The sequence below is a fragment of the Diprion similis genome, chromosome 4 (assembly GCF_021155765.1).
Source record: "Diprion similis isolate iyDipSimi1 chromosome 4, iyDipSimi1.1, whole genome shotgun sequence".
Classification (NCBI taxonomy): domain Eukaryota; kingdom Metazoa; phylum Arthropoda; class Insecta; order Hymenoptera; family Diprionidae; genus Diprion; species Diprion similis.
The window spans coordinates 6301696-6328845 of NC_060108.1; the positions used below are offsets into that span (position 1 = coordinate 6301696).

General features: G+C 43.0%; 1 protein-coding gene across 2 annotated transcripts in view; it reads right to left on the reverse strand.

Moving 5' to 3' along the window:
* The window catches only part of LOC124405411 (arylsulfatase B), a 247540-nt gene that overhangs the window by 179579 nt on the left and 40811 nt on the right, over nt 1-27150 (reverse strand). For both annotated transcript variants that reach the window (XM_046880285.1, XM_046880284.1), the window contains exon 2: nt 11092-11265. In XM_046880285.1, the coding sequence (XP_046736241.1) occupies nt 11092-11265 (174 nt within the window). The remainder of the gene's footprint in view (nt 1-11091; nt 11266-27150) is intronic.

A 27150-nucleotide genomic window follows, 5' to 3' on the forward strand; every position in this document is an offset into this window, starting at 1 on the left:
TTTCGTATACGTTGGTCGCCGCGGTTAGCTGACGAAAATTACGCTGCGGGGCAATTTCGCTAACCAATGAGATTGAATCATTTGGCGCATGCGCAGTTCTTGTATAGTTTCTAGAGATTGTCCCGGTACATTTCCTCCTCTAAAACGCCATTCATAAACGCAGTTTTTATATCGAATTGTCCTTTTTCGAAATCTTTTATGGCTGCTAGTGCTAATATAATGCGGATTGAATCATAGCGTACTACTGTTGCAAAAGTTTCTTTATAGTCTATACCCTTGATTTGCGAGAACCCTTTTGCTACTAGTATAGCTTTTAGTAGAACATTGTCATTGGCTATTGATGATTTAATTTTAAATACCCACTTGCACCCGATTATGGAACGGTTTTCCGGAGTCTTTACCATGTCCCATGTATCATTTTCCTCGAACGATTTGAGCTCTTCCTGCATTGCTTCAATCCAACGCTCTGATTCAGGAGAATTGGCTGCTTCAGTGTATGATTGATTTCCTCCTTCTTCTTCAGGTACTTATATGCGTCATCTCCCACTACATTATCGTCTGGAAATACAATTGATGCTGTGGACTTGGTATGAAAGATATCAACTACTGCTCCTGTTTCATTGAATTCAACGTCACAGCTGATGACGATTTTGTTTGATGTCGGATCATACAGACGGTAGTTTTTAGATGCAGGTGTATAGCCGACGAGATACATTTTTTTTGCTTTCTCCTCCCACTTTGATCGTTTTTCTTTCGGCACGTGAATGTAAGATACAGTTCCAAATCTTTGTAAATGATTAAGTGAGGGTTTCCTTCCAAACCACTGTTCGTATGGCGTAGTATTTGGAGATCTCGTCCGAGGAGTTCTGTTGAGTATGTGCGCAGCTGTACATACGGCTTCTCTCCATAGACTTTCTTGCAGGGAACTTGATAGCAGCATAGTTCTGGCACATTCCTGTACAATCCTATTCTCTCTTTCTGCTTTGCCATTTTGCTCTGGCGTGTACGGTGCCGAGCGCTCATGTCTTATGCCTCGTAACTTTAAAAATTCCGACATTTTTTGGTTAATATATTCCGTTCCGTTGTCTGAACGAAGTACTTTAACTTGCTTTCCTGTTGTGTTTTCAGCAAAAGCAACAAAGTCTTCAAATTTTCTACAACTTCACTCTTATGCGAGAGTAAGTTAATATAACGGAAGCCGCTGGCTTTATCCTTGAAGGTGACAAAATATCGTTAATTACCAACTGCTGGGGATCGCATCGGACCACTTACGTCGCTATGTATGACCTCACACAGTTCTATATCTCTTGGATGGCTCGCACGATGTGATGTTCGATGCATTTTTCCTATTTTGCATGCTTCGCAGAAGAATTTTTCGATGTCAATAATTTTAACTCCTTCGATGAGCTCATTTTTAACCATTTTCTTAATGGTTTCCGGATTTACATGCCCCAGTCTTTCATGCGATTGTTGCAGACTCAATATCTTTAACACATTTGCTTGGTCAGAGAACCTTGGACGGAGCAGTAATCGGTATGCCCATAGCTACTAGTTTGCTGCTTTTATCGTCAATGATTTGACATTCGTTTTGACGTGGCAACTCCTGTCGAAAACAGGTTTTGTCCTAGTTCTGGTACATACTGAACATTGTTGATTTTCCGGGGCTCCCACTGCTTGTTGACCTATGCATCAACCAATACAGTTCCTGTACCGCATACTTGGAGTTGTCTTCTATCTGCATCTATAACGAAGCGTTCATCTTGATACTTTTCATAATCTATAAACCAGTCTTTTCTCGGAGACATGTGTTTTGATGCCTCTGAGTCTGCGAGCCAAACATTTACATCTTTAGCTGTTGCAATATCTGTTGTCACTACAAACCCATATTCAACAGACCCTTTCTTGTCTGATTTTGATTCCTTTTTGTCACTAGGCTTTGTTTTTTCTTGTTTGCTTGGGCGTTCTCGTTCCCAATGTCCAAGCTTATCACACATGCGACATTTGGTAACCTTTTTTATTTGACTATTTCAGCGCTATCTAGGATGTACCACGAAGAGGTAAAGTCTTAACATCGCATATGTAACATCCCACACTGAGAGACTTTTGGTGTAGCTGCTACTCCTCAAGTTTACATGGCGCCCTGAATCGTGGTAGTAGGCGCTGCACTTGCAATCGGAGTAGCAGCTACTCCGATCAGCGTAGCCAGTGCGCCAAAACGGTATTCCAGCAGCGCTACCCCGTCGGTATACCAGCTGTCTGTAAAATCGGTACGACAGCGCGTGCAATATGAGTAGGGTTAGCTCATTTTCGGTACACGGGCTGCGCCAACCTGACGCGCGTCCGTAGCCACTGTTACGGCGAATCAGCTGCACCGAAAGTCTCTCAGTGCATGTGTAACATCCCATGCGCGCTTCGCTCATCTTCGCGGGCGATTCCAAGAGAAGTTCTACTAAGAACAGTTGACGGTTTTGAGAGAAGAGCTCAAGCATGTTTGAACATGAATTGTGGGATATTCGAACACCTTTAAGAAGGGTTCAAAGTTTTGCGCGCATGCAAGAATGCACGAGCACACAGGGTTTGGAGTCCAACAATACTGCGGAAGTGACGAGTCGCAGAGACCTGATCCTTGCGAGTGTTAGCGCTGAAATAGTGAAAATTTACGTTGTAACTCAAAAATTACGGACTTAATCCGAAAAACGGTTATGCAAAAGTTGTTAGTTTTGATGTGATGAATTTTTTGGTAGAAGAAAAAAGTCATGTTTCCGTTTAAAAAAAACATGTCTGCCATCGTAGCGCTGCTATTTTGAATTTGAGACCAAAAACATTTTTTTTTCGAACGTCCCCCTTTGAACCCTAGAAGTTTCACTCGAGTCAATTTTCGATCGGAGCAGTCTTTTTCGAGATAAATCAGGTGGTACTTTAAAATGGGACACCCGGTATATTGCCTGAGGGTGTGTTTCTTTTATAATTGCTTGAAGACCCCGGTTCTTCCTAGACATGACACTGGCTCCGTCGTATGACTGTGCGAGGATAGGAAGGTCAACTGAATCGTACTTTTTCAAAAAGTTTAAAATAAGTGTGGCTAGCCTTTAGCGTCTCTCGACGTACAGCAATCTATAAAATCCATGAATCTTTCTTCGGTGTCCAAATCCTTTGCATATCTAATTGAAATGGATAATTACTCTTCTTTGAAGCATTTGGCTTTGTCCACCATTATAGAAAAGAAACAACATGCTTTGAATACCGTTACAATTTTCTCCAGAGTGAGGTTCCCTATTATGTCGACAACTTCATTTTGAACTTTTGGACTGATATAATTAGTATGTTTCGCCAAATAATTTGACTTGATGAGATTTAATCGTATTTAGACAGAAGCTGATTAATTTCTCAGAAATTCCCCATAATTGTAGAAGCAAGGTTCTTACGGTGTCCTCGTAAGGGTAAGCCGTGGCATACGAGTAACAAAATAACGTCAATAAGTTTCGTCAAGTGTTTCGGATAACTTCTACTTGATGTTATTGAATGATTTTTTGCTGAACATCTCCTAATATAATCAATTCTCAAAAATCGCGTTATTCAATGTTTGTTTTGATTTAACAAGTGCGGTTATACCAGGTGATATTCGATAATCAGTGTCTGTGGTAAAAACGATTGTGAGATTAGTGAAAAGAAGTCGTTACCTCCGGGATAGCCCTAGAATATTAGGGATATATTATATGTATAAAAAGACGTTTTCAAGTCAATTTGTTTTGCTCTTAAACTATAAATTGACTTCGGATATTAAAAATAAATAATAACGACGCCATAGCGGGTGTTAAGTGCGTTGTAGTATAATTGCAACAGCCACGCCTCTCTATTTCAAAACATTGCTATACATATACGCGTCATTGTTCTTATAACTTGACTTGCAATCAATTCATACTACTTAGTTCCTACACTAGTATTCAAACAAGTAACTAGTTCCCATACTAGTGCTATCAAATGAGTAACTAGTTCCCATACTAGTAGTACTATTAAACAAGTAACTAGTTCCCATACTAGTACTATTAAACAAGTAACTGGTTCCTATACTAGTGCATTCAAACGATTAAGTTAGTTCCTATCCCAGCAATTAATAAGGCGGTTGAGCTCACCCCTATTGTGTCACTTGACACAAATTCACATGCATATACATAACACACACACGCACACAATCCTACTGTGTACCTTTTCGATGGGGCTTTTCCCAGCACTGCTGGGTTTTCCTCCTCTGGGGACAATAAACAATTTATTGCATTCCCCAAAAATTCAATGTATGTTTCATTTGATCACCTAACCTCGACAATTTAAAAACAAATCACGGGAATTATTTCAGAGGAATACCTTCCGACAAAACAATTGTAATTTGTAATTCAAAGAAAGAGAATTACTAATTATAATTTTGATTTGTAATTAGAAAGGAAAAAAATACTAATCGCATTTTCAATTTGTAATTAGAAAAATTTCAATTACAAATTACGAATGTAATTAGTAATTTCAATGGAACTAATTACACAGAGTAATTAGTGGTGCCTAACACTGCCTGGCAGTAGCGCATACCTTCATATCGCGTATATATGTATAAAAAAACATGTTTCGATTTGGATCCATCGGTCCCAATAATTTTGCGGACAATGCTGCCCGTAGCATCTATTGCTACAAAAGACATTTCAGTAACTGAATATTGCTTGCAAACATTTGTCTGCGAATTTGACCAGTAATGCACTAAAAACGGATTCAAACCGGTACTACAGATGAAATACTTAAGTGCTGACAACTGTGCAAGAAGAATGGACGTTGCGGGCTTTTGTGTAACGACAATGATGTCTGGTACTCTTTTGCCTTTTTTAATGCCTCGCCCTTGTATAAGTATGGAGGTTCTGGGATATCAGAAAACATCATTCGATCGGCCTCTGCTGCTCGATAAATTTTGGCAGTTTTGTTTGTCTCGTACAACATTTTTCCAACATTGCACCCAATGGGATCTTGCAAGTATCGTTTTCCGCACTCACCTTCGCCAGTACTTGTCATGTACGTCATCGTGTTTGTTTCAGCATTTAGGTTTAAGCGTTCGATCGAACCTTTTATGAGGAACCAATATTGCACTCACCTAATACTTCGAATTTATCATTATGAATTTTATCACGTTTAAATTGCAAACCACATCTGTTACTTTAGGTCTCCTAGATTTTTTTTTGTGACAGCCTCCTGCTTCTTGCCAGGCTGGCGAACTAAACATTCTCGGAAGGAAATCTGTGGTCTTTTCTTTTCTGATCGACCATACTGTTTTTTTAACAGCAACACTTTCAGTTCTGCTCTGTCAAACGTAATATAATACATTCGCTGATTCTTTTTATCATTTACAGATGATGCTGATGTATCTTAAGTAGAATGACCGTCGACGGTAAATGTTTTCGATAATTCTATCGCTTTCACTTCCGTAGCCGGTATCAGAAGATCTTTGACGCTGCATCTATTATTCACAACAAAGGCGGACAAGGCATCTGGTTGCATTAGATTGTCAAACTTGTCTGATAGCACTTTTCACACCCTGCCTTGCTCGGAAAGAATTTTATTTGAATTGAAGACCACATCCGATTTGTGCGCCAACACAGTTGAAATAATACGGTGGGTGTCCAACTTACGAGGCCGTCCACGTTCCATTATTAAAACAATTTAATGACACACTGATACTGCCCAAAAAGCACACGCTCTCCTTAAAAAAATGCAATATAAACGAAAAATCGCACTTTGCAAATTGTTATTCTCACAGAACTACAATTAATTATCAAGCTGATTTTCTCTTGACGTGGATTTTCTCGCTGTGAAAACCCGGAGGAGACTGAATATTTGACGCTATTCTTCAGCCACTTTTTCTGCTTCGTATACATCACAAGCTTGAAATAATTCCCAGAAACGACAGGGCCTATGACGCGTCTTTAGTGCACCGCGTTAAATTCAACAATGCAGTACGCATCCTGGGTGTCCGGAATATCCATACGATAATTAGGTTGGTTACGGAGTAGTTTATATTGTATCTAGGTAAAGACATCCGAAATGTAATAAAATTCGCCAAGTTACCGAAACCAAATCACAATAAAGTTGCATGCCCCGAAGATAGCCGGGCGCTTCTGGAAAGAGTCGAGGGAAGATCTGCGCTCAGAGTTAAGCTACAACACAAGTGTATTACACAGCAGAAAAATAAAATTCTAGAACCAATACTGTATGGCCCTGGGACTTATCTCCTTTCCTCACCTTCTCCCTCGATTCCGGCGATACGCAGGTTGGTCAATTAACAAACAACTTAGATATTCCCAGTCTCTGTCGTGGAATCAGGAAAAAATCCAAGCCCTACGATCTCTCAGCAAGTAGGCATACGTCGTGAAGTGGGACCTCGCGGTTAGGTGTAGTGATATCGAAAGTTCATTGCAAGCGCTACGTATTTTGCGGGCACATTCACTTTATATTTTTCGTATCGAGATGGTCCTACTTGTTCGTGATGTTTGTGATCCCGTCTGATAATTCTGTCTACAAGGTTATCTGTTACCATCAATCAATAGACTGATTTTTTTTTAACAGAAAGAATTGTGCAGTAGAATAACTGGTTGATGAAAGATTGTTCAATGTTACTACCGTATCGGATTTGTCATTTTTTTTCAATTTGCGGTTTAAAGTAGTAGCCTGGTAAGTTGCGCGTTTTTTAATGCTTTCTCAGGGAATTTTTTTTGGGAGTGAATAAAATTCGCTCGGTCTGATTTTTTGATGTGTTATTATTGGTATCTAAGAGTATACAAATGAATTTTTTTGTTATTCTTTTGTAGCACTGAAGTGAGCGTCTCAAAAAAAGGTAGGTGGCTGGCCCCGGTGATTTCGCCGCTTGAAGACATCGGGAACAAAAAATCAGAAAGATTGTTGTTCTGTAAGCTTGTTATTCTGGTTGGAAGTAGAATTAAACAATTTTGTTGAAAAACGACAAAATGGTAGATTCGAAAAAAAACATGTTTCAGTGGAAATCAGGCTGTAAAATGGAAAGTTGGGGACGAAAAAACGAGATCCTAGTTCCTGAGAGAGCTATTGATGATTAGAACAACATATCTGAATTTCAGCGCAATCGGTTAGACAGAAAATTTTTTATTACCTGGGCCAACTGTAAAAAAGTTGTTTCGAGAAAAACGCGTTTAAAGTTTCGAGAACAGATTTAAAAACAACGTACTTACGTTAACCATATGCCTGGGGCGTATAATATGTCTTCAATTTCTTTGTAGGCGTCATTCTCAGCAACCTTCTCTGCCCTAGGACTCATTCTGGCTACTTTAGAAGCCTTTGCCATATCATTTTCCACTTTGTGAGATCCGGGAGTTGTTGTACAATTTAGCGAGACGCTCTCAAATATTCATTACAACTTGATTAATATTTTGAATTTAGGTCTAAAATTTTTACAATGTTCTCTCAATATATTTTACTTTCGAAATAAGCAAGAAAAAAATTATTGCATATTTTATAGAATTGAGGACTTCATGGAATTTAGTCTATTGATCAGTTAGCTTTGAACAGCAATATTATCGTATATTTTAAATTTTTACTGCACATGTGTCTTTCATTAATTTAGTTCAAATCATTTGTTGTTGATTGCAGTCTGAAAATGTATACTTATCATAATGAAGTTAAGTTCACTTCTTATACACCCTCGTACGGCTGATGCCGATATGATATTCAATCATCAAATGTTTGAGCATTTGTCTACAAATAAATAAGGTTGCTGCGTTATGGCGTCAGCAAATATTATTATAATAGCAATCTCCAGACTCTACCATGCTATACTCTACCAAGCTCTCCGATTGCAAAATATATCCGCGTTCTTCACACATATTCTTTGCAGTGAGATTTTTTCGACTCGGCGTGTACTCATTACACACAGTGAACCCATTGATTCCTTTCGATTCAATTCTAAGATTGCTCTTCATTACTTTATTATAAGCATCTTCGAATATGGTTGGTAAAAATTAAAATATTTTTTCAGCTAGTAAGCAAGGACAAGTTATTAGCAGGTAAATTGTACGTATTAAAGCTATGCTCGCTTGCGCCACGTAATGTATTCAATCATACCGTTTCCATATAGCATTGAGTTTGTATTCTGCGTGATTGAATAATAGTATATTGTGTAGCTAGTGCGTGAGGCAGGCGATATCCGAAGAGTGTGAAGTTTGCTGTGCGAGCCGACGGCGGAGAACCGCGCGCGAGGCGAGGCGAGGTCCGGGGGCGCGAGGTGACAAGAATACGCTGCACCGGGAAATAGAGCATATCGAATGTACGCATGCGCTACGAATCTTCCGCACCGGGAAATAGAGCATATCGAATGCGCGCATGCGCCAACTCTATTATTCAGGAATAAGGCACTTCACGCACGCTACACGACCCTCGAAAATGACACTTTCCATGCCGGTGTTACAAAAATATTATACCACGCTGTAAAATGATGTACAATTCATATTTTCACGCCATTATTCTGCAAATTGATGCGATGGATTAAACTCCATGATTATTCTGTCGCTATAGCATTCGTAACTGATTCTCAACAAAATTGTGCCCGCCAAGTACGTAGCGCTTGGAATGATATTTCAATATCGCTACACGAAACAGCGAGATTCGACTTCACGACGTATACCTTGCTGAGAGATCGTAGGGCTTTGGGTTCTTTTCTGATTCCACGACCGAGACTGGCAATATCTAAGTTGTCCTTGAATTTTTATTGTGACTAGGGGCTCCGCCCCTGCGCACTTAGCGCACCAACCCCGCTCGGCGCGCTACGTGCGCCTCTGATGCTCGGCGCTTCGCGCCTCGCGCTTTTGTGCGTTTCATTCGTTTATTGTTCAGGGAGTAAGAAATGTACTTTCTGGAGTTTCCCACGCTAACCTTGTCACCCGATTGAATAGAGTGAATATAAGAGATGTCCTTATTCAGTGTTTTATTATATTACTTTATCTTTGGGCTGCAAAAGTCCCCTTCTGTGTTTCTAAAACATCGCACCTTATATGTTGATTACTGAATTCGTATTCCCGTCGACCTGGACCACGAATGCTACAGAGCGGTGGTTCTTTTTTTTTCATTTTTAAACCGTCAGTTATGGGTTATGAGCCCATGTACCAAGAGAATCGGTGCTTCGCACCTCACACAGCTATTTCTGCTGTGGCTTCAACATGCGTTGCTATGAGTTGAAATTAGAATTTCTGATTTGACAGATTAATCGAACCCACTTATTTATAATTAGATGTTAATTTGTCTATGGGATAAATTGCGAGGAAGGCGGTGCCATGCGGCTGATCGAGTGAAGCTTGTCGCTGTCAGCCGCGGTCCGGCAGAGAATGTGGGGCCATGTTCTGCTTGAACTGCTATCTCCATGCGTCTTAAATCGCTAACTTCACGTATTTCCACAAATCTTTCTAGTAGATAGAGGGATTAATTAATTTTTTTAATTACTACGAATACTACGGAGCGCTGTTTCTGGACGACGGAAAATACATTCCCGCTGACCTGGACCACGAAAACTACGAAGCGCTGGTCATGGACGACGGCAAACACCTCCTCGTCAACCTCTTAAAAACGCTAACTTCATGCGTCCTACAATTTCAATCTTAAAAACGCTAACTTCATTAATCGTAAAAAACCTTTTTTTATATATATATAGATAGATAGATAGATAGATAGATAGACAGATTATATACAGATATATAGATATAGATAGATAGATAGATAGATAGATAGATAGATAGATAGATAGATAGATAGATAGATAGGTAGACAGATTATATATAGATATATAGATATAGATAGATAGATAGATAGATAGATAGATAGATAGATAGATAGATAGATAGATAGATAGATGGATAGATAGATAGATAGATAGATAGATAGATTTGGTTTCTGTGAATTGGGGGATTTACGACATTTCAGATGTCTTTGCCTAGATTTCATTACTTTTTGTAAGCATGCAGCAATGATACTGCTGTACAGTAGTAAACAATAAACTTTTTGCTCAGTCATCTCCTGGATGTGCCGAAGCTCCGAGTGGGGTGATTCCTACAGATGCCATCTGTTCGGTAACCGGTTCAGCACGCCACCGAGAGATTAGCCATAGTTCGATTTTGTAGCGATTACCGCTTTTTTGTTGAGATCACATTAGGAATTAAGTTTGTATATAGTATCGTATTGAGAATTTTGAATGCTGACTCTAGGTTTTATGTTAACTCGCGGCTGTGCCAGACCTCCGAGTCGGGTGATTGTGAACACCGTCTGTTTGGTAGCCGGGTGGTTACGCCGTCGAGAGACTGGGTTAATTTCGGTTTCGTATTGATTATCGCTTTGATTTGAGCCGGTCTAGATTTAGAATAAAAGATCGAGGATTTGAGAATTTTGAGTATTAATTAGTCTTAGTTAGCGAGCAAAAAACTCCATCAAGTTTAGAAATAGAATAGTTTACGATAAGTTCTTGAGTTTTGTTTTGGATCACAGAGAGCGAATTTTGGTTTATTTTTATTTTTTTGTATCGTTGCTCTTACGCAATATATATTATTTTATTTTGGGTCAAATAGCGTGTTGCCGTCGAGTGTCTCTTTTTCTCCGAAATTATCCTTCCCCTCTCCGCGGTACTGAACCGCCGGGTGATATAGCAGAGGTCTAGCGAAAGTGAAGATTTCGAGACTTATTGACCACACTTGGTGTGCAACGGAATTTTGTGATTTCTTTTGTAAGATTAGTTTGTTTCCCGGTCACGTCTCCGGGTGGCTGAGTGCACGAAAAATTCATATCACAATGTATACTTAAAATCATGTTTTCAATATCCTGCGATTTCACCATTCTTTGCTACACAACGTTACACATGAAACCTACGTACAGTGAGATTAGAACCTTGTTATATTAAATCTTTAACGTTTCTTAACCACGATAATATTATCAATTTTTTCCCAAAATATCTCAAATAAATATTTTCGTTAAAAACTAGATTATAATAAGGTTATTTCTCATCGTCAATGTTTAAATTTCGAATAAATGGACTAAGTTTATGAATCTTACCGTGTGCTGCATTCCCGTGTGAATGGGATGTTTGCCAGTCATGAGGGCACTTCTAGAAGGAGTGCAGATGGCGGAAACGTAATACTTGTTCAATATGAGGCCTGAATAAGCCAAAGCGTCAATATTTGGTGTAGGAATTTGTCCAGACCCATGAAAACCAACGTCATTCCAACCCTGAGAAAAACACATTTGTCTTACTCAACTTTCGGAGTAATAATACACCATGATTTCATGTTATACATTGTAAAGTTTGCAGATTTATCGGAGCCAGAGGCTGCTGCAAATACGTCATTGTGCAGATTCTGTGTGCTGCAATACGTTAGATAGTAAAAAAATAAAGAGGCCTCCTTTTTGGAGGTAAGAAAAAATCGAGTTTATCAAGCAAAAGCACCTAAATTAGCCTGCTGAAGCGTTTCGCAGATTCAGGTGAGCAGCGCCGAATTTACCTATAGGCCTGAGAGGCCCGGGCCGTGAGCGGCATTTTCTAGGGGCGGCAAAATGGGCGCTGGTAATTCGATTTTTTTTGGTGAATCAAAATCATATGCAACTTGTAGAATGGATCTTTGAAGTAAAACTTCTATAGTGGCGTTGGAGAATTTTGGATAGGAGTGAATTCAAGAGTAGCCCTTTAAACCGTAACACTAATATAGGGGGAAGTCCCCCAGTACCGGACATTTAAGGTTATTCGGTAATAAAATCGTCATTTGAGACGCAGAATTACAACGGTGTGGTCAGATATATGCAGAGCTTCACGAAAAATTCAGTTTTCTGGAACGGCTGAAGGTATTAGAAGTGAAGGAAGTGCGAGAATCTGCAGAAAAATTACCGGCACTCTACAACGAGAATTTAGAGGATGCTATCGTGGAAGAATGCTTACACCTTCGCTCTCACCTAGAGCACTTAATTCCAGGAGAAGATCACGTTTCCATGATCACACACTAAATAGCCGTATTCGGAAAGCGGGTTTCCAAGACATTTATCCGAATGTGGAAATAGCTATGCGAATATTTCTTTGCTCTCCGGCAATCAATTGTTCAGGCGAACGTTCCTTCTCAACTTTAAAAAGGGTAAAATCTTATTCACGTACATCCCTATCTCAAGAGCGACTTAATGCTCTTGCACTTTTGAGCATTGAAAAAAATCTTCTTACAGTTAGACATATGGACTGTGAGGAAATTATAAATGACTTCGCGGCACAAAAAGCAAGGAAAAAATATTTGCATTGAAGAAGTGAGAATATTTTTAGACATTGCTAGTCACTCACTGAATGTACTATACTGTACTATGATTATTACATAACAGAATTATTATTATTAATGTCAGTATTATCATTATATGTATGCAGCTATATCGAAAAATATTGAATGAAATGACTGCTTAAATTCAGCGCTGCAGGTAAGGTTTACTTGTCAGAGCTACAATTTTCTTCGATAGTCAATCCACCGAAGCTGCATTCTGACAGATACGGAAGATAAACCGCTAGAGATGCAGGCTTTTGGTAAGCACGGGCTCAGGCTGCAAATTTGCCAGCGCCGTTTTCTTCTTCAGAATTAGAATTCCGGATTCTGAATCTGATTAGTCTAAATTATTTTCATTATTAAGGATTTTCTATGCTACAGAACAGGGTGGTAGCCATGGCCGTCCACCAGACTGGGGATCTCTGAACAAACGATTTTGGACATGGGCTGACGTCAGTGCCACATAAAGTTATCTGCTTCAGCAAAGTTTTGATTTCTGTAGCCTGATCCTCTCTCATCGGTTGGAATTCTAGAATAGGCGTTAAACAACGAAACAAACGTTGGTTGACACTATTTAATGAAGAAAATAGCGGTTGATAGCACAAAAAATAAAAAAATAAAGCTGATATCTGAACTTTCAGGCTTTCCGGATATCAAGCCCAGAATCGTACCAACTGAATAAAAAAAAAGCAAAAATGAAGCACTAAAAAAAAAAAAATTAACTTAATGTGAAATCTACTCTTTACATCAAATGCTTATTCTTCTTAGTTATATAACTGCGTGTTCATAACTGGCTGAAATTCGAAACATTAAGCGCCAAGATGCTTTAATTCATTGCCCTTAAAAATTTTACCTAAGCATGAAGTTCTGATAGTTTACAACTGAAATATATGGAAATATTCTCAAAAGCTGCTACGGTAAAAGGAGCTCAACCTTTCCACTACGCATCACCAGGTCCTTCGACAATAACTTTGGTTTATGAGACTTATTCTTGCGGTGAACAATTCAAATCAATAAAAATATTCCGTTAAATTTGAAAAAGAGCGTATTAGTAACAGACCTTTATCAATTAAGCGTGTCTTAGTTGTGATCTCATGGCCATCTCACTCAGAGAATTTGAATTACTTACGAAATAATCTCAGCTTTCACATGAAAAACTCAAAAATAAGATAAATTTTTCCGGCGCATGAGAAAAAGCGGTTTTTCCCTTAAAAACGTGTTTTTGAAGTTGATTTCAAAAAGTTATTCAGAAATAAATGATATATTCAGAAAGATGAGAGTTTTTAACATAAGATACATATTTTTTCGTAATTTTTTAATGCCAGTAACGATACAAAAATAATTCGAGCTTAAACCTCAGTCAGGTCAAAATGATGAACTTTGATGTGGCATTTCTGGCGAATGGTAAGTCTTGAAAGGTTAAAACTTGGTGAAGTTTCCAATCTTAGTATACACTAGAAGAGAAAAAATTTTCAGATTAATTAATTTTTTGACGTCCAGATCATTCGTTGTTAATTTATGGATTGGCTCTTATATATTATTGCAAGTTTGGTCTAGCCCGTCTAATATATTGTTTTCAAGACTTTGGTATTACGACGTAGTAGTTTTTCATCCTGCTCTATAATAAAAGGTCTAGGGGCAAAATGTTTTTTAACGATTATTGCCGATTCCCATTTTTTTTTTTGTGTAACGGTGTTACCGGTCCTGATTGGATAACCCTTCAGTGACGATTACAACCCCCTCCAGTTAGATGCTCAGTGTCGACCAGAGTCAGTTTAGGAAGAAATAGCGTAATTGAAATAATCGGACATTTAATCACGATAATAGATGTAATTTATTCACGGCGTCTTGTGAGTAGTCATACAATGCCAGTTCTGCGCACAGATTCCTGCTACCGACAGTAGTATAGGGGCACTTTGGGGCGTCACAACAAACCCCCCTCCCACCCGTCTCTGGCGCCAGCCCCTCGCCTAGGAGTGACTTTGGGGCACGTTCCCCTTTCCCCGCCGCCCCTCGCCTAGGAGTGACTTGGGGGCGTGTTCCCCTTCCCCCGCCTCCCCTCGCCCAGGAGTAACTTTGGGGCACGTACCCCTACCCCCGCCACCCCCTGCCTACGAGCGATTTTCGTCTAGAAGCTTCTATGGCATGTCAACCAGTTTCCCCCGCTACCCCCTTGACCAGAAGCGATTTTCGGGGTGCTGTTGGGGCTCGTTCTTCCTCCATCCCTGTTCTTCGCGGCGGTTATTCGTGTCACTGACCTTACCCTGTCAATATTTACCTTAAGGCTTGCTTATACTTGGAAAATGTAGACATGCTTTTCTAATGTTAAACTATAGTCGTACTTAGATATACTGGGTGTCCCATTTTAAAGTACCACCTGATTTATCTCGAAAAAGACTGCTCTGATCGAAAATTGACTCAAGTAAAACTTCTAGGGTCCGAAGGGGGACGTTCGAAAACAAAATTGTTTTCAGTTCAAAATGACGGCGCTACAATGGCAGACATGTTTTTTTTTAACGGGAACATGACTTTTTTCTTCTACCAAAAAATTCATTACATCAAAACTAACAACTTTTGCATGACCGTTTTCGGGATTAGGTCCGTAATTTTTGAGTGACAACGCAATTTTTGACTACTTCAGCGCTATCCAGGATGCACCACGAGGAGGTAAAGTCTTAACATACCATGTGTAACATCCCACACAAGGAGACTTTCAGTGTAGCTGCTACTTCTTAAGTTTACGTGCCTACTACCACGATTCAGGGCGCCACGTAAACTTAAGGAGTAGCAGCTACACCGAAAGTCTCTCAGTGTGGGATGTTACACATGGGATGTTAAGACTTTATCTCCTCGTGGTGCATCCTGGATAGCGCTGAAGTAGTCAAAAATTGCGTTGTAACTCAAAATTTACGGACTTAATCCCAAAAACGGTCATGCAAAAGTTGTTAGTTTTGATGTGATGAATTTTTTGGTAGAAGAAAAAAGTTATGTTTCCGTTTAAAAAAAACATGTCTGCCATCGTAGCGCCACCATTCTGAATTTGAGACTGAAAACAATTTTTTTTCGAACGTCCCCCTTCGAACCCTAGAAGTTTTACTAGAGTCAATTTTCGATCAGAGCAGTCTTTTTCGAGATAAAACAGGCGGTACTTTAAAATGGGACACCCGGTATATATACTTATACGAGGATGCGGATGGATAAGAAAATGGAAACAAAGACGACATGATGGCGTATACAAATTAAACTTATTACAGATTTATTCAGACATCACGGATACAAATCAATGCAGGTTTATTCAGGTGATACATATACAAATAATATAAGGGTTATCACTAAACGTTTGCTTGTTGCTGGAGCAAGATATTTTTATTCGTCATGGTTATGGCGCCCCACATTACTACTTTACCTATAATAATTATAGCAGTCACCAGTAATGTCAGTATCAGCCACGGATAAGGTTGTTCTTCGGACGCGTACAATGACTCAGTTATAACATCAGCGTTCGCTTGCCGGTGAGTAACAGCGTTGATCCGTGCCTCTTCGTACGAAAAAATTGTTAGGGTAACACTGACATTGCCTGCCATTTCTTCCCGATTTATTGTGAGATGTACGCTGCCCTCGGTCGTCATTGGAAAAAAGTCTCCACGGGTTATCCCGATGTTTGTTGGTAGCGACGAAATAATTTGTTTAAGGGTCGGCCAAGACTTTGTCCTCGATTTCGATGGCTTGCTTGATTTCAACAGCGAGGTATGATGGAAACAGACGAGTTATTTTAAGGAGGACAATGCTGAGGTAATTCTCCGCAAAGGCAGGGCTCACTGTTGATCTGATGTGTTCCAGAGCAGCGCCGTACTCCTTCTCCGCTATTTGCCTAATACGATGAAGACTCGGTTCCTTATGGGGTGTCAGATTCACTTTCTCTGCTATGTACGCGACGTATAATTTCTTACACTCGTTCACCGAATGGCATAAACGTTGAAGCCTCTGCAACCGTTCGTCGACACACACAAATATAGCTTTCAAACCGTTGAAGGTGGATTTCTGCATGACTATGGTGGGTTGATACGGTTTCTGGCGTTTCGCGGGTGACTGGAAGTTCTCGTCCTGGGTTCCGGTGCCTGTGGTGAATGTTTCCTTTTCCTCTGGATCAGTCACTTCTGCATCAGTAGGTACTCCGTTGACAATTCGATATTGCAGTTACCAAGCTCAATTCGATTAAAGTACCATTGTGCATCGGTGTATCCTTCTATGTCGAGGTATTCAGTAATGTAGTTCAGCTCATCTGCCAGCCTCGACCAGGACGAAGGTGACAGTCCCACACCCCCAGATGAGTTGTTGACTAGTTTGATGACCAGCTCAAACTGATCGTCGAACCGTAACCCGAGTCCGATGACTATTTTCTTCGTAAAGGAATTATTCAGACCGTATGTTGTCGACAGCACAAGATTTTTCTCAGACTTCTTTAAAGCCCTTGTGAAGGTTTTATAAATTTTGTTCGCGTTTCCCATTGGTGCAGAAGATTTTGATGTAGCCATAGTTCACGTGAAGATTCTTTCGTAGTTGTCGCAAGACTGACACACCCTCGCGTCTGGGTTGATTATAGAGGGTGTGATTCCCCCGCCCCTGCTGAATGCTCTTGGTAACGCAACTGAAAAGAGTTAACAGGATTCTAATGTCTCGGATCATGCAGGGGATCCCCACCAGACTGTATTAAACACATGCCATTGTTTATATCTCGTTTCCGTTTTTCACGAGGGGAGTAAAACAGATGCAATTTATCAAGGGGTAGAACACGCAGAAATTATAAGTGACCGAGTTGATATACATAGATATTATAAGAAAGCAAGATGGCGAAGAGGTCTGCCAGTGTGTATAGTGTGGCCGCACGCCCTTACGGTATGCTAGAAGTGATCTCTCCGGGGTCTCATCTCGATGTCGCAAGATGAGTCTACGATCTCCAGCGGTCAAAGCTGTAATAGGTTTATATCTCGTGTCCGTTACGGAGGGCGGTGCAAATAATTGTCGTCTATCGAGGGAAGTATATGTAGTCATTACAAGAGAAGAAAGATGATGAGAAGGGTTGCGGGTGTATACAGTATGGTTCATGTTATGCGAGTAATGTTTGGGCCTTGCGCCGGAGGACAGGCTGGATCCCACTTTCCGTAGTACACCCTTACGGTATGTTGATTGTTATGCCTTAGAGAACAGCGAAGGGATCTCACCGGTTGACCCATTTCGATATCGTATCATTCATAGGATGTTACAGTGAATTTGAATATTTGATATAACTGCGGGGCAGCGAAAGGATGCTGAGGGAATCTTATTGCGTGTTTGTCAACGTTTCCGTAAAATTAACGTACTCTCTTACAACCGAAAATCGCAGGTAGATGATACTACGAAGGATTGGATGCTAGCGCTTGTACTGTACGTCCTGTATTTGTGTGACATATTCTGATTTTGTGGTCTAGCGATGGATTCTCCGACGCTGACATGTAGTCTGTATTGGGTAGAGGACTGATATCTTGGTCGACGTGGCTGTGGTTTATTTTTCAGCCCGTCTGCGGGTGCCTCGGCACTAGCTGCCGCGGAGGGTTTACGTTAGCGGGTCATAGTAAAATTTCATACACTTAAGGAGCGGTGGGTTAGCTTATTGTATTAGCATTTGGTCTAAACAAAGCCTGACCTACTGAAATTATCAATAGTTGTGCTCTCGGAGATCTTCGCAGTTTGAAAATCGCTTTACTGAAGAATAGAACCCTATATTTCAAAATGTGTGAAATCTCAGAGCTGCGGTACGCCATGGTGAAGGTGGCTAGTTCAGCCCGCAAGAGCAACGGTGTTCTTCAGCGCGTGCGTCCCGTTTTCCGTCGGGAGGTGTTGTTCCGGATGACACCGGCGGAATCGCTTCGTCAATTGCGACACCTCCTGGTGGTCTGCGGGGCACGGTCGCTGGCTCTTCTCCATGCCAGCGGAGCATTAAATAATTTTGAGTGTCTCAGTGCGACCGTACGGGTGATCCGGGGGCGGGGTGCCTCCCGTTTCGCGATTATTCGTGGTTTGTTGGCCGAGTTTGAAGAGCGCACAGGTAAGTTTGAAACGGTGTTTGTGGTACGAGTGGTGTAGGTTTTAATCATTGTGGAATTTAAATAACCGAATATCCGATAAGGGGTAGAAAATGAAGAAAAATACAATGTGGAAAGAATTACATCGAGTTTTTCATCCGCTAGAATTAAGATCGATGCTGATGGATACAGCGGAGAACGAAGCTGCCCTCAGCGCGGCCTGTGCGAGATGCGAGGAGATAGAGATGCAACGCGGGGTGGACGAGGCGATGGCTGTGGAGGAGGCTGCGCTACCGGTTCGCGATGGTAACCCCAGATGATTTGTCTGTTCGATATGACACCGCATGGAGTATCCGTGTGTAAATATATTGTGCGTGAACGGTATATCAAGTTTTCTATCCGTTAGATTTCTTATCATTGCTAAGCGGGACACCGGAAACCGAAGCATCTCTACAGGAAGCCTGTGAGACTTGCGAGAAGCGGGCAATGCCTGCATTGCCGGAGAATCAACAAGCAGATGGGTCCGTAGAGAGGGTGAATTCTGCCGAACGGGACGGTAAGTCCAGATAATTTGCATGTTCGATATACCGCACCTCGGAGTACCCGTGTGTAAATACGTCGTGTGTATGCGAGCAGTCTTTCAAGAGGTTAAAAAAAAAATGTCTTCTTTATCGCGTATACTGATAGAAGTTATTGCATCCGTTGCAGAAATTGATTTATCACAGGCGTCAACCTTAGTGTTGTCGCGCCAGAGACCAATAGAAGCGTTGGATATTCAAGGTATAGGAAAAGTTTTAAAACGGGAAGTAACTAGGATATTCTGATATGATCTCACGCACAATTTCTTTTCGTGGCGGATAATTAGAGCCGGTCGTTTTTCGCGAGCCAGAAGAAGCAGGGGAAGAAGAAGAAGAAAAAGAAGGGGTTGATTATGAAATATCGCCGATGGATGAGGCTGTGATATTTTCGTGGCAGCTGTCTCCCGAAAGTGGCGTGTTCACACAGCTGACATTCACACCGCCTCCGGAGAATGAGGATGATTTTTAAACTGGGGGAAGTAAACGCGCGAGTACTCGACAGTGTGCGTTCCTAGTAAAATCTACGAGATTTGACAATACCTATTGGATTGACGGTTCGTTACTACAGGATTTAGGATGAATTTTGTTTTTGTATGTACAACATGGAATCCCATTGTCAGACGAGATGCTGGCCCATATGGCATTAACGAGGGTGCCAGTACCTCCGGTCTACAGACTGGTGGGGGTAGGGTCAGGATGAATCGCGATAACGATTCTGACGTAACGTTCGAGCCTGACGATGACGATGGCGAAGACTACGACGACAAGACAGAGACAGCTTCAGACGTGACATACGAGTCGAACGATGATGATGACGACGACGACGAGCCAGAGACAACTAACTCTGGAAGCACGGGCAGGGAAACGGAACGGGAGAGTGAAGCTGCGAGTGAGTCTGAGTCAAGTCAGACATCCGAGGACGGGGCTAGTTCACTGGGTAACCGTTTTACGGTTATCGGTGAATCGTCGAAATTTATTCGTGAATTCGCTGTCACTGGGCGTGAGTTACGAACAAAGATCGCGGCCCCTGAATCGGGTGTTAATCTGGGGGGTGGCTGGAGGACGCGTTCAGAGACCTGCATGCGTATGCCGTAGCAACGTGCCGTAGTAACGACTACATAGGTTTCACGTTTAGCGTTGATAGCTTCAGTCAAGGCCCTGCGTGGTTATCGTTCCGTCCGGCGAGGGACTCGCGGTACACTGACCTTTGGAAGCTAGTTTTTAGCGTAGCCCAGAGCGCATCAGAGTTTGGCGTGGACAGTGTCTTTACCGTGACGGTACACAGCGTTGGCGTACCGACAGGCCGCGGAAAGCCGAAGCCGATCACGCATGCGGGGATATTTCAAAAATCCGTCGTGCAGATTGTCAACAGCGACGGACTGTGCCGACCTCGCGCCCTCGTTGTAGCCAAGGATCACGCCGAGAGGGGCCCGGCCCGCAGCGGTGCCCTGCACGAGCATTACGAGATGGTGAGATTTGCTAGGTCAAGCATTCAGCGTGCAGAGGCTCGTAATCTTGGTGCGAGCGCTGGTGTAGAGATTCCGCCAACAGGGTGCACGGTGTATAAAATCGCACAGTTCCAGAACTATCTGGCACGCGAGGGATTGCTCATCACAGTGTACGAGTTGGGGAGGCTAGGTACCGGCGAAGCGGCATTTTACGACGGAACTGCCGTGGTGAGAGCAACCGGAACAGGCGATGTCAGGCACCGTTTGAATCTGCTGTACTATCCAGACGAACAGCATTATTGTCCGATTGTCAATTTAACCGCGGCGGCAGCAGGGGCCTTCTTTTGTCAACCATGCAATAGAAAATTTAACAACGGATACGAACAACGATGCTCTGAAAAGTGCCCACAGTGCCTCGCATCGCCACCGTGCAACAGCGAGTCTCGCTAGATCCAGTGTCCCGATTGCAGGCGCGTGTTTCGCGGTAACGGCTGCCTGGAGTATGACCGCAGGATCGGCTCCTTCAGTCCGCGTCGCTCCGTATGTACAACACTGCGCTTCTGCCTGGATTGCGGGCGATTCGCAAATCTTTTGATGCGGAATCACATTTGTGAAACTCGTTTTTGCGCCACGTGCCGATGCAACAGACCATACAATCACTACTGCTACATGACGCCACTAAAAGACTCGACCAGGCCGAAACGTTACAGCTTTATTTTCTATGATTTTGAAATGCAGCAATGCGAGACGGTGGACGGTGATGCGACGACGAACATACATGTGCCGAACCTGTGCATGGCGCACCAAGTGTGTACGCAATGTATCCACGATCACGACATATCGATTGACTGTTCCGCTTGCGGGCTCGTACGTGAGTTTATTTTCAGGAGGGATCTGGTCAAGGAGCTGGTAGACTTTGCTACTCGGCCCGTTCACGACTTTGCACGTATCGTATGCATTGCATACAATGCAAAAGGTTTTGACGTGCAATTCATACTGCGGCATATGGTTGAGCAGGCCGGAAATCCGCCGTAGGTCATCTTAAGCGGTAGCAAGATCATTATGCTAGAAACGGGGCACACCCGTTTTCTAGATTCTTTAGCGTATATGCCTATGGCATTATCGGCGCTACCGAAGGCATTTGGACTACCGGCTGCTTCCGTGAATGGTGTATTCCCTTACCTTTTCAATACCCCTGAAAACGTTGGTTACGTGGGACCGCTTCCCGCAGCAAAGTTTTACTCTCCGGATACGATGAGTAGCGATGCGCGAGCAGAGTTTTACTTGTGGTACAATGAGGCTGTAACGAACGATCAAGTGTTTGACTTCGATGCGGAATTGCTGTCGTACTGCCGGTCGGACATCGATATATTGCGACGCGCGTGCGTAGCATTCAGGGACGTATTTCTGGAATGCGGCAGAGTGTGTGCCTTTACCGAGAGCATGACAATTGCCTCGGCTTGCTCGGTGGTGTTCCGTAAGAATTTCTTAAAACCAGAGCAAATAGGTATCCTGCCACCGGGCGGCTATCGACTTGCCGACGCCCAGTCTCGCAAGACTCTGGAATGGCTAGTCCTGAAGGAGCGCGAGATGGGCATTTACATCAGACATGCCGGAAACGGGCGTGAGTTTCGGATTCCGGAGACAGGTCGCAAGGTAGACGGATACCATGCCGCGGGCGACGGCACGCGGCACGTCTTCGAGTTTCACGGGTGCTTCTGGCACGGCTGTCGCGAATGTTTACGGATCAACTGCAACAGACGCAACGTTAATGGTGAGTCATTGGACAACCGTTACGAAGAAACTCGTGCGAAGACCGAGCGTATGCGTGAACTGGGTTACCGCGTGACAGAGCAGTGGGAATGAGTCTTTGATCGAGGCTTGAGGGAGAACGAGGAAATGAGGGAGTACGTGGCGACACACCTGCTGACCGCTGCCACTGCCACAAGCGAAGCGCTCAACCCGCGCGATGCGTTCTACGGCGGTCGAACGGGGAACACTTCCCGATACTATGAGGTGAAAACGGATGTAGCGGGCAACGCGTGCGAGGAAATACGATACGTCGATGTTTGTTCTTTGTATCCATTCATCTGTAAGAATGGATGGTTCCCGGTTGGCCACCCGACGGTCTACGTTGGAGAGGAGTGTAAGCTCTTGACAGGGGCGAGCGGTTGCGACATCACGCGAGTCGAGGAGTTGATCAAATGCCGAGTTTTACCGCCGCGCAATCTTTATCACCCTGCTTTGCCGGTGCGCATGCATGACAAACTCATGTTTGCTTTGTGCCGCTCATGTTATCAGAGTTTGCGTCAGGGCGAGTGTAGACATGATGACGAGGCCGTGCGAGAATTCGAGGGCACGTGGGTGTCCGTTGAATTGAATAAAGCCGTAAAGATGGGCTATAAGATCAAGAGTATTCGCGAAATCTGGCAGTATACGGTAACATCTTTTGATCCGACTACTCGTCAAGGTGGGCATTTCGCCGACTACATCGACACCTTCCTCAAAATTAAGCAAGAGGCAAGCGGCTGGCCTGCTGAATGCGAGGATGAGTCGGCTCAAATGCGGTATCTCGACGAGTACAAACGTGTAGAGGGTATACGGCTAGATCGCGACCGGATTGCAAAGAATCCCGGTATGCGATCGGTCTCTAAATTATGTCTAAACTCATTTTGGGGTAAGTTTGGGCAACGTGAGAACCTGGTAAAAACGGAGGTTATCAAGACGCGACAGCAGCTGCTCGAGCTTTTGACCAACCCTGAAGTCGAGGTGTCCGGTTTGCTGCCTGTAAACGACGATGTACTGTACGTGCGTTGGTCGCACGCGCAACACAGCGTTGAACCGTCAGCACTGGCGAACGTCGTGATTGCCGCGTACACCACTGCTCAGGCTCGGCTGAAGCTCTACTCGTACCTCGAGAAACTCGATCGGCGCGTTCTCTACTACGATACCGATTCAGTGATTTATACCCGGAACCACCACCGACCAAACGCGTATGAACTTCCTACGGGTAACTTCCTTGGCGATCTAACGGACGAGCTGGAGCCTTACGGCCGTGGGAGTTTTATACGGGCTTTTGTCTCTGGGGGGCCAAAGTTCTACGCTTTCATCGTCAAACGTCCGAATGGTGAAGAGGTTGAAATTTGCAAGGTAAAAGGTATAACGCTGAACCACACGGCGAGCTCGAAAATTAATTTCGAGGCCATCAAAGGGATGGTGGTAGAAGCCGCTGCACCCATCAATTTGGAGTATCGTGCTCTTCGCCGTACGGAACTGCACGCAGTGGTGACTCGCTCCGAGTGCCAAACGTGCAACCCAGTATTCGCGAAAAGGCGTTGCTGCGTCGACAGTTTCGACACGCTGCCCTACGGTTACCGCGCTGGGTGATGATCAACCCAGCCTCCAAACAGTTTCACGCTCCCGCTACCGTCTTCTCACCCTGCGGTACAAACACCTGGACGGAAGTTTACAGGCCACGCGCACGCTCGACCGGCAGACAAACAAACAGACAGAGAACACCGGGGGGCTTCTGACCCCCCATCCATCTGTTATTCGAACCGGCGAGACTCTCGTGCCCGGACACCCTAGGAGAAACCCGCTTGTATGCGCCCCACCCAGCTGTATAAAGGTTAGTAGCACACATAAATCCTAATCCAGCACGAAAAATTGTAAAAAACAAAAATTTCAGATTGCACGTAAAAAATCTAGCCCTTCAACCGCGGCGGGGCGCGCTGCTTTCAAGCTGATATCACAGCGCGCACGCGTACAAGCGAGCTCATGGCGTACGCGTCTCACGCTCAATCAGCTAGTACGTTCATGACCGCGCCGATAAGCTCGTACCTGCGCGGCCCGCGTGCGCTTGAATATGCTCATGATCAGCGCACGAAGGGGTACCGCCGCCGCCGCCGTCGCGAACAGGCTTGCATAGTAAAAGAACGTGTCTTCAACTGATTATATTTTTATAGACCTCGCATAATCTCTGGATTCTTCTTTTTCCTCTCACTTCGCTCAATAATCCCGCTCATCGATGACGGACACACGCTAGAAACATCCGTTTTCGGCCATCATCGCCGGTCCATCAGGATGCGGCAAATCGAATTTCGTCAAGAATTTTCTGTGTCATGGTTCGTCGATGTGCGACACAAAATTTAGTCGCGTGATATGGTACTTTGACGAATGGCAACCGTTGTACGTCGGGAATAAGGGTTGTGACGTGGTATTTTATACCCCGTCACATGATTTGAATATCGCTCTCCTTATTTTCAGAATGTCGTAAAAAGTAACGAAAACACGTCTGGGGCCAATACTCCAAAAAGAACAACTAATTAATTTCTAAGTGAGACTTAATTATTAAGCTAATTCCTGTTTTTTTTTTATCTTTGTATCGCACTACGAAAACTATCTTCAACGACACCGCTTCGAGGGAACTGATTATCGCGAAGCAGAGGTCACGTACCGGGTCAACAGCCAACTATCGTCAACTGCAACAGATCGGATACCGCAAAGTCAACTTCAGATGGATGCCTACCTAGGTTGCGTACAGGGTCGTGCGTGAAGCACAACGAAGACCTCCGATCATTTAGACTTATCGGCCAGGAGCCGAACCATCGCTACAACGCCACTGCCGCATGGATGCATCGTAAACGGCGTACAGAGCTGTGCGTCAAAAACACAATCAAGCCTCCCGTCGCGGTACTTATCAGCCTGGAGCTGAACCAGCATAATACCTACTGTCTCGCCTACTATACCGCAGAATCGTAGCTGTCTACAAACCTACGATTATCGCAGGACTGCATCGTGAGGACAAGCCCGAAAAACAGTGGTGGACCACGCCGGACTAATGGTCTTAAGGATGGGAACCCTGCGTGTAAATCATAACCATCAGGAAGGCTCGGTGCAACAGTGCCGTAGGGCCCGCACAGAGTTGCAGTATCGGAGAGATAGTCAGCGCGGGGAGTACTAGCACTGTATAAGTTGACGACGCATCAATCCCGAATTCTGCAAAGTATCGATACCGCAACAATGTGAGTAGGATCATTCTTCTCGTCGTCGTTCCTAGATCTTCTCGCACACATCGATACCGCAATACCGTGAGGGGTAGACCTTCCCTTCTCGCGAGTACCGCAAGCAGCTGACCATAGCCCTCCCACATATCGCTCGACGGATCGATAATTCTCTATATGACAACGTGGGAGGAGAAGACACCCCGGAATGGACTATCGCCCGTCTACACCTGTTGACCCGTACCGCGTGACCCTCTGGCCCCATTATCGATCACCGAACACCGGACACCGGAAAAGGATCACGTGACGAAATCTCGCCGAAAATCGACCGGGATCGTCAGGATCGCCGCTCGTCTCTACACACTCTACGTCCAGCTATTGTTACCGGCAGACGTGCTTTCGTTATCGTTCTACATATTCGCTTTTCTCTACTTTCGCCTATACATTTCAATTCAGTGTTCTTCTCTCATCTACCTGCTTTCAATTATCTTACCTATTATCGATTTTCTCTCTTTTATCTCGCAGTTTGCTCTGCGTGAGCCACGTGGGCTCGTATCGTATCTCTTATTATCTCTTATCTTATTCTCTCCCTTATTATCGAATATTGCAAGTAATTTCGCGACTGGTTAGTTTACTATTATTTGTAGTGACTATTATCTATTTCCTTGATTTATCTTGTTTGAATGATTTTCCTGATATCGCTGGATAGCAGCGCCTTACTTATGCTTTCGAAGAATATCTCTGAATACCGTATCTTATTTGAATCTCTGATTTATTGTTCTCAGTAGTGATTGTTAAATCAATTAGCTTATAAAGTCTTTAATTTTGTCTCTTATTTCGTTTCTCGCTAGCTAATATCTATGTTCTCTCTGTATCTCTTTTATAATTTCTCAAATATCGTTTCTTTGATTTCTTAATATTTTGCCGATTTGAATATTATCGAATATCTTTCTGATTTAATTATTATCGAATATCTTGGAGGAATTATATCGTAAGCGTACCGCGTGCGCGATCTTATATCGCTGCGCGGTATAGCCGTTGTTCTCTTTTGACATTGGAGTATTGTGCCGTACCGAATAACACCTTTTTCACCGCTTTCTTTGCTAATACCGCTGTTACGTAGTTTGTCCGTAGATCTCTAGTTTGTAATATATCGCATTATAATATTTTGCTCTCTATAATACCTTTTCTTGACACGTCAAGATATCTATTTCTTGTTTATCGTGATTATAATATTTCGTCGTATCGCATATATCGCAAGCTAGAACCTACGTATTTCTGTAATTTCTATCGTAATTTCTTCGGTAATTTCTATCATACCTGTTTCATATTATTTCGCTATACTTGATTATTTCTGACTTCGCTTCAAGTATCGAATTATCTAACTGACTTGTAATCCTTGCCTTTTCTATTAATTGTTATATCTCTTGTTGTCGATTAATTGTAATATCTCTTGCTTCTCGATTAACTATAATATCTTTTGCTTTTCGACTAACTATAATATCTCTTGCCTTCTTTTACCAATTGTATTTTCGTATCTTCTATCTATTATCGTGCCTCATTATTGTTACACATTGCTGCGATTATTCTGTATTTCTATGTGATCATATTTTTCTCGCCATACTATGCTATTTGACTTGAATTGTAACAATTAGTTTAAGAACCTTAGATTGTGCATTGCATGCTAGCCTATTTCTTATCTGCTTTGTAAACTTGCTGATTGTTATACC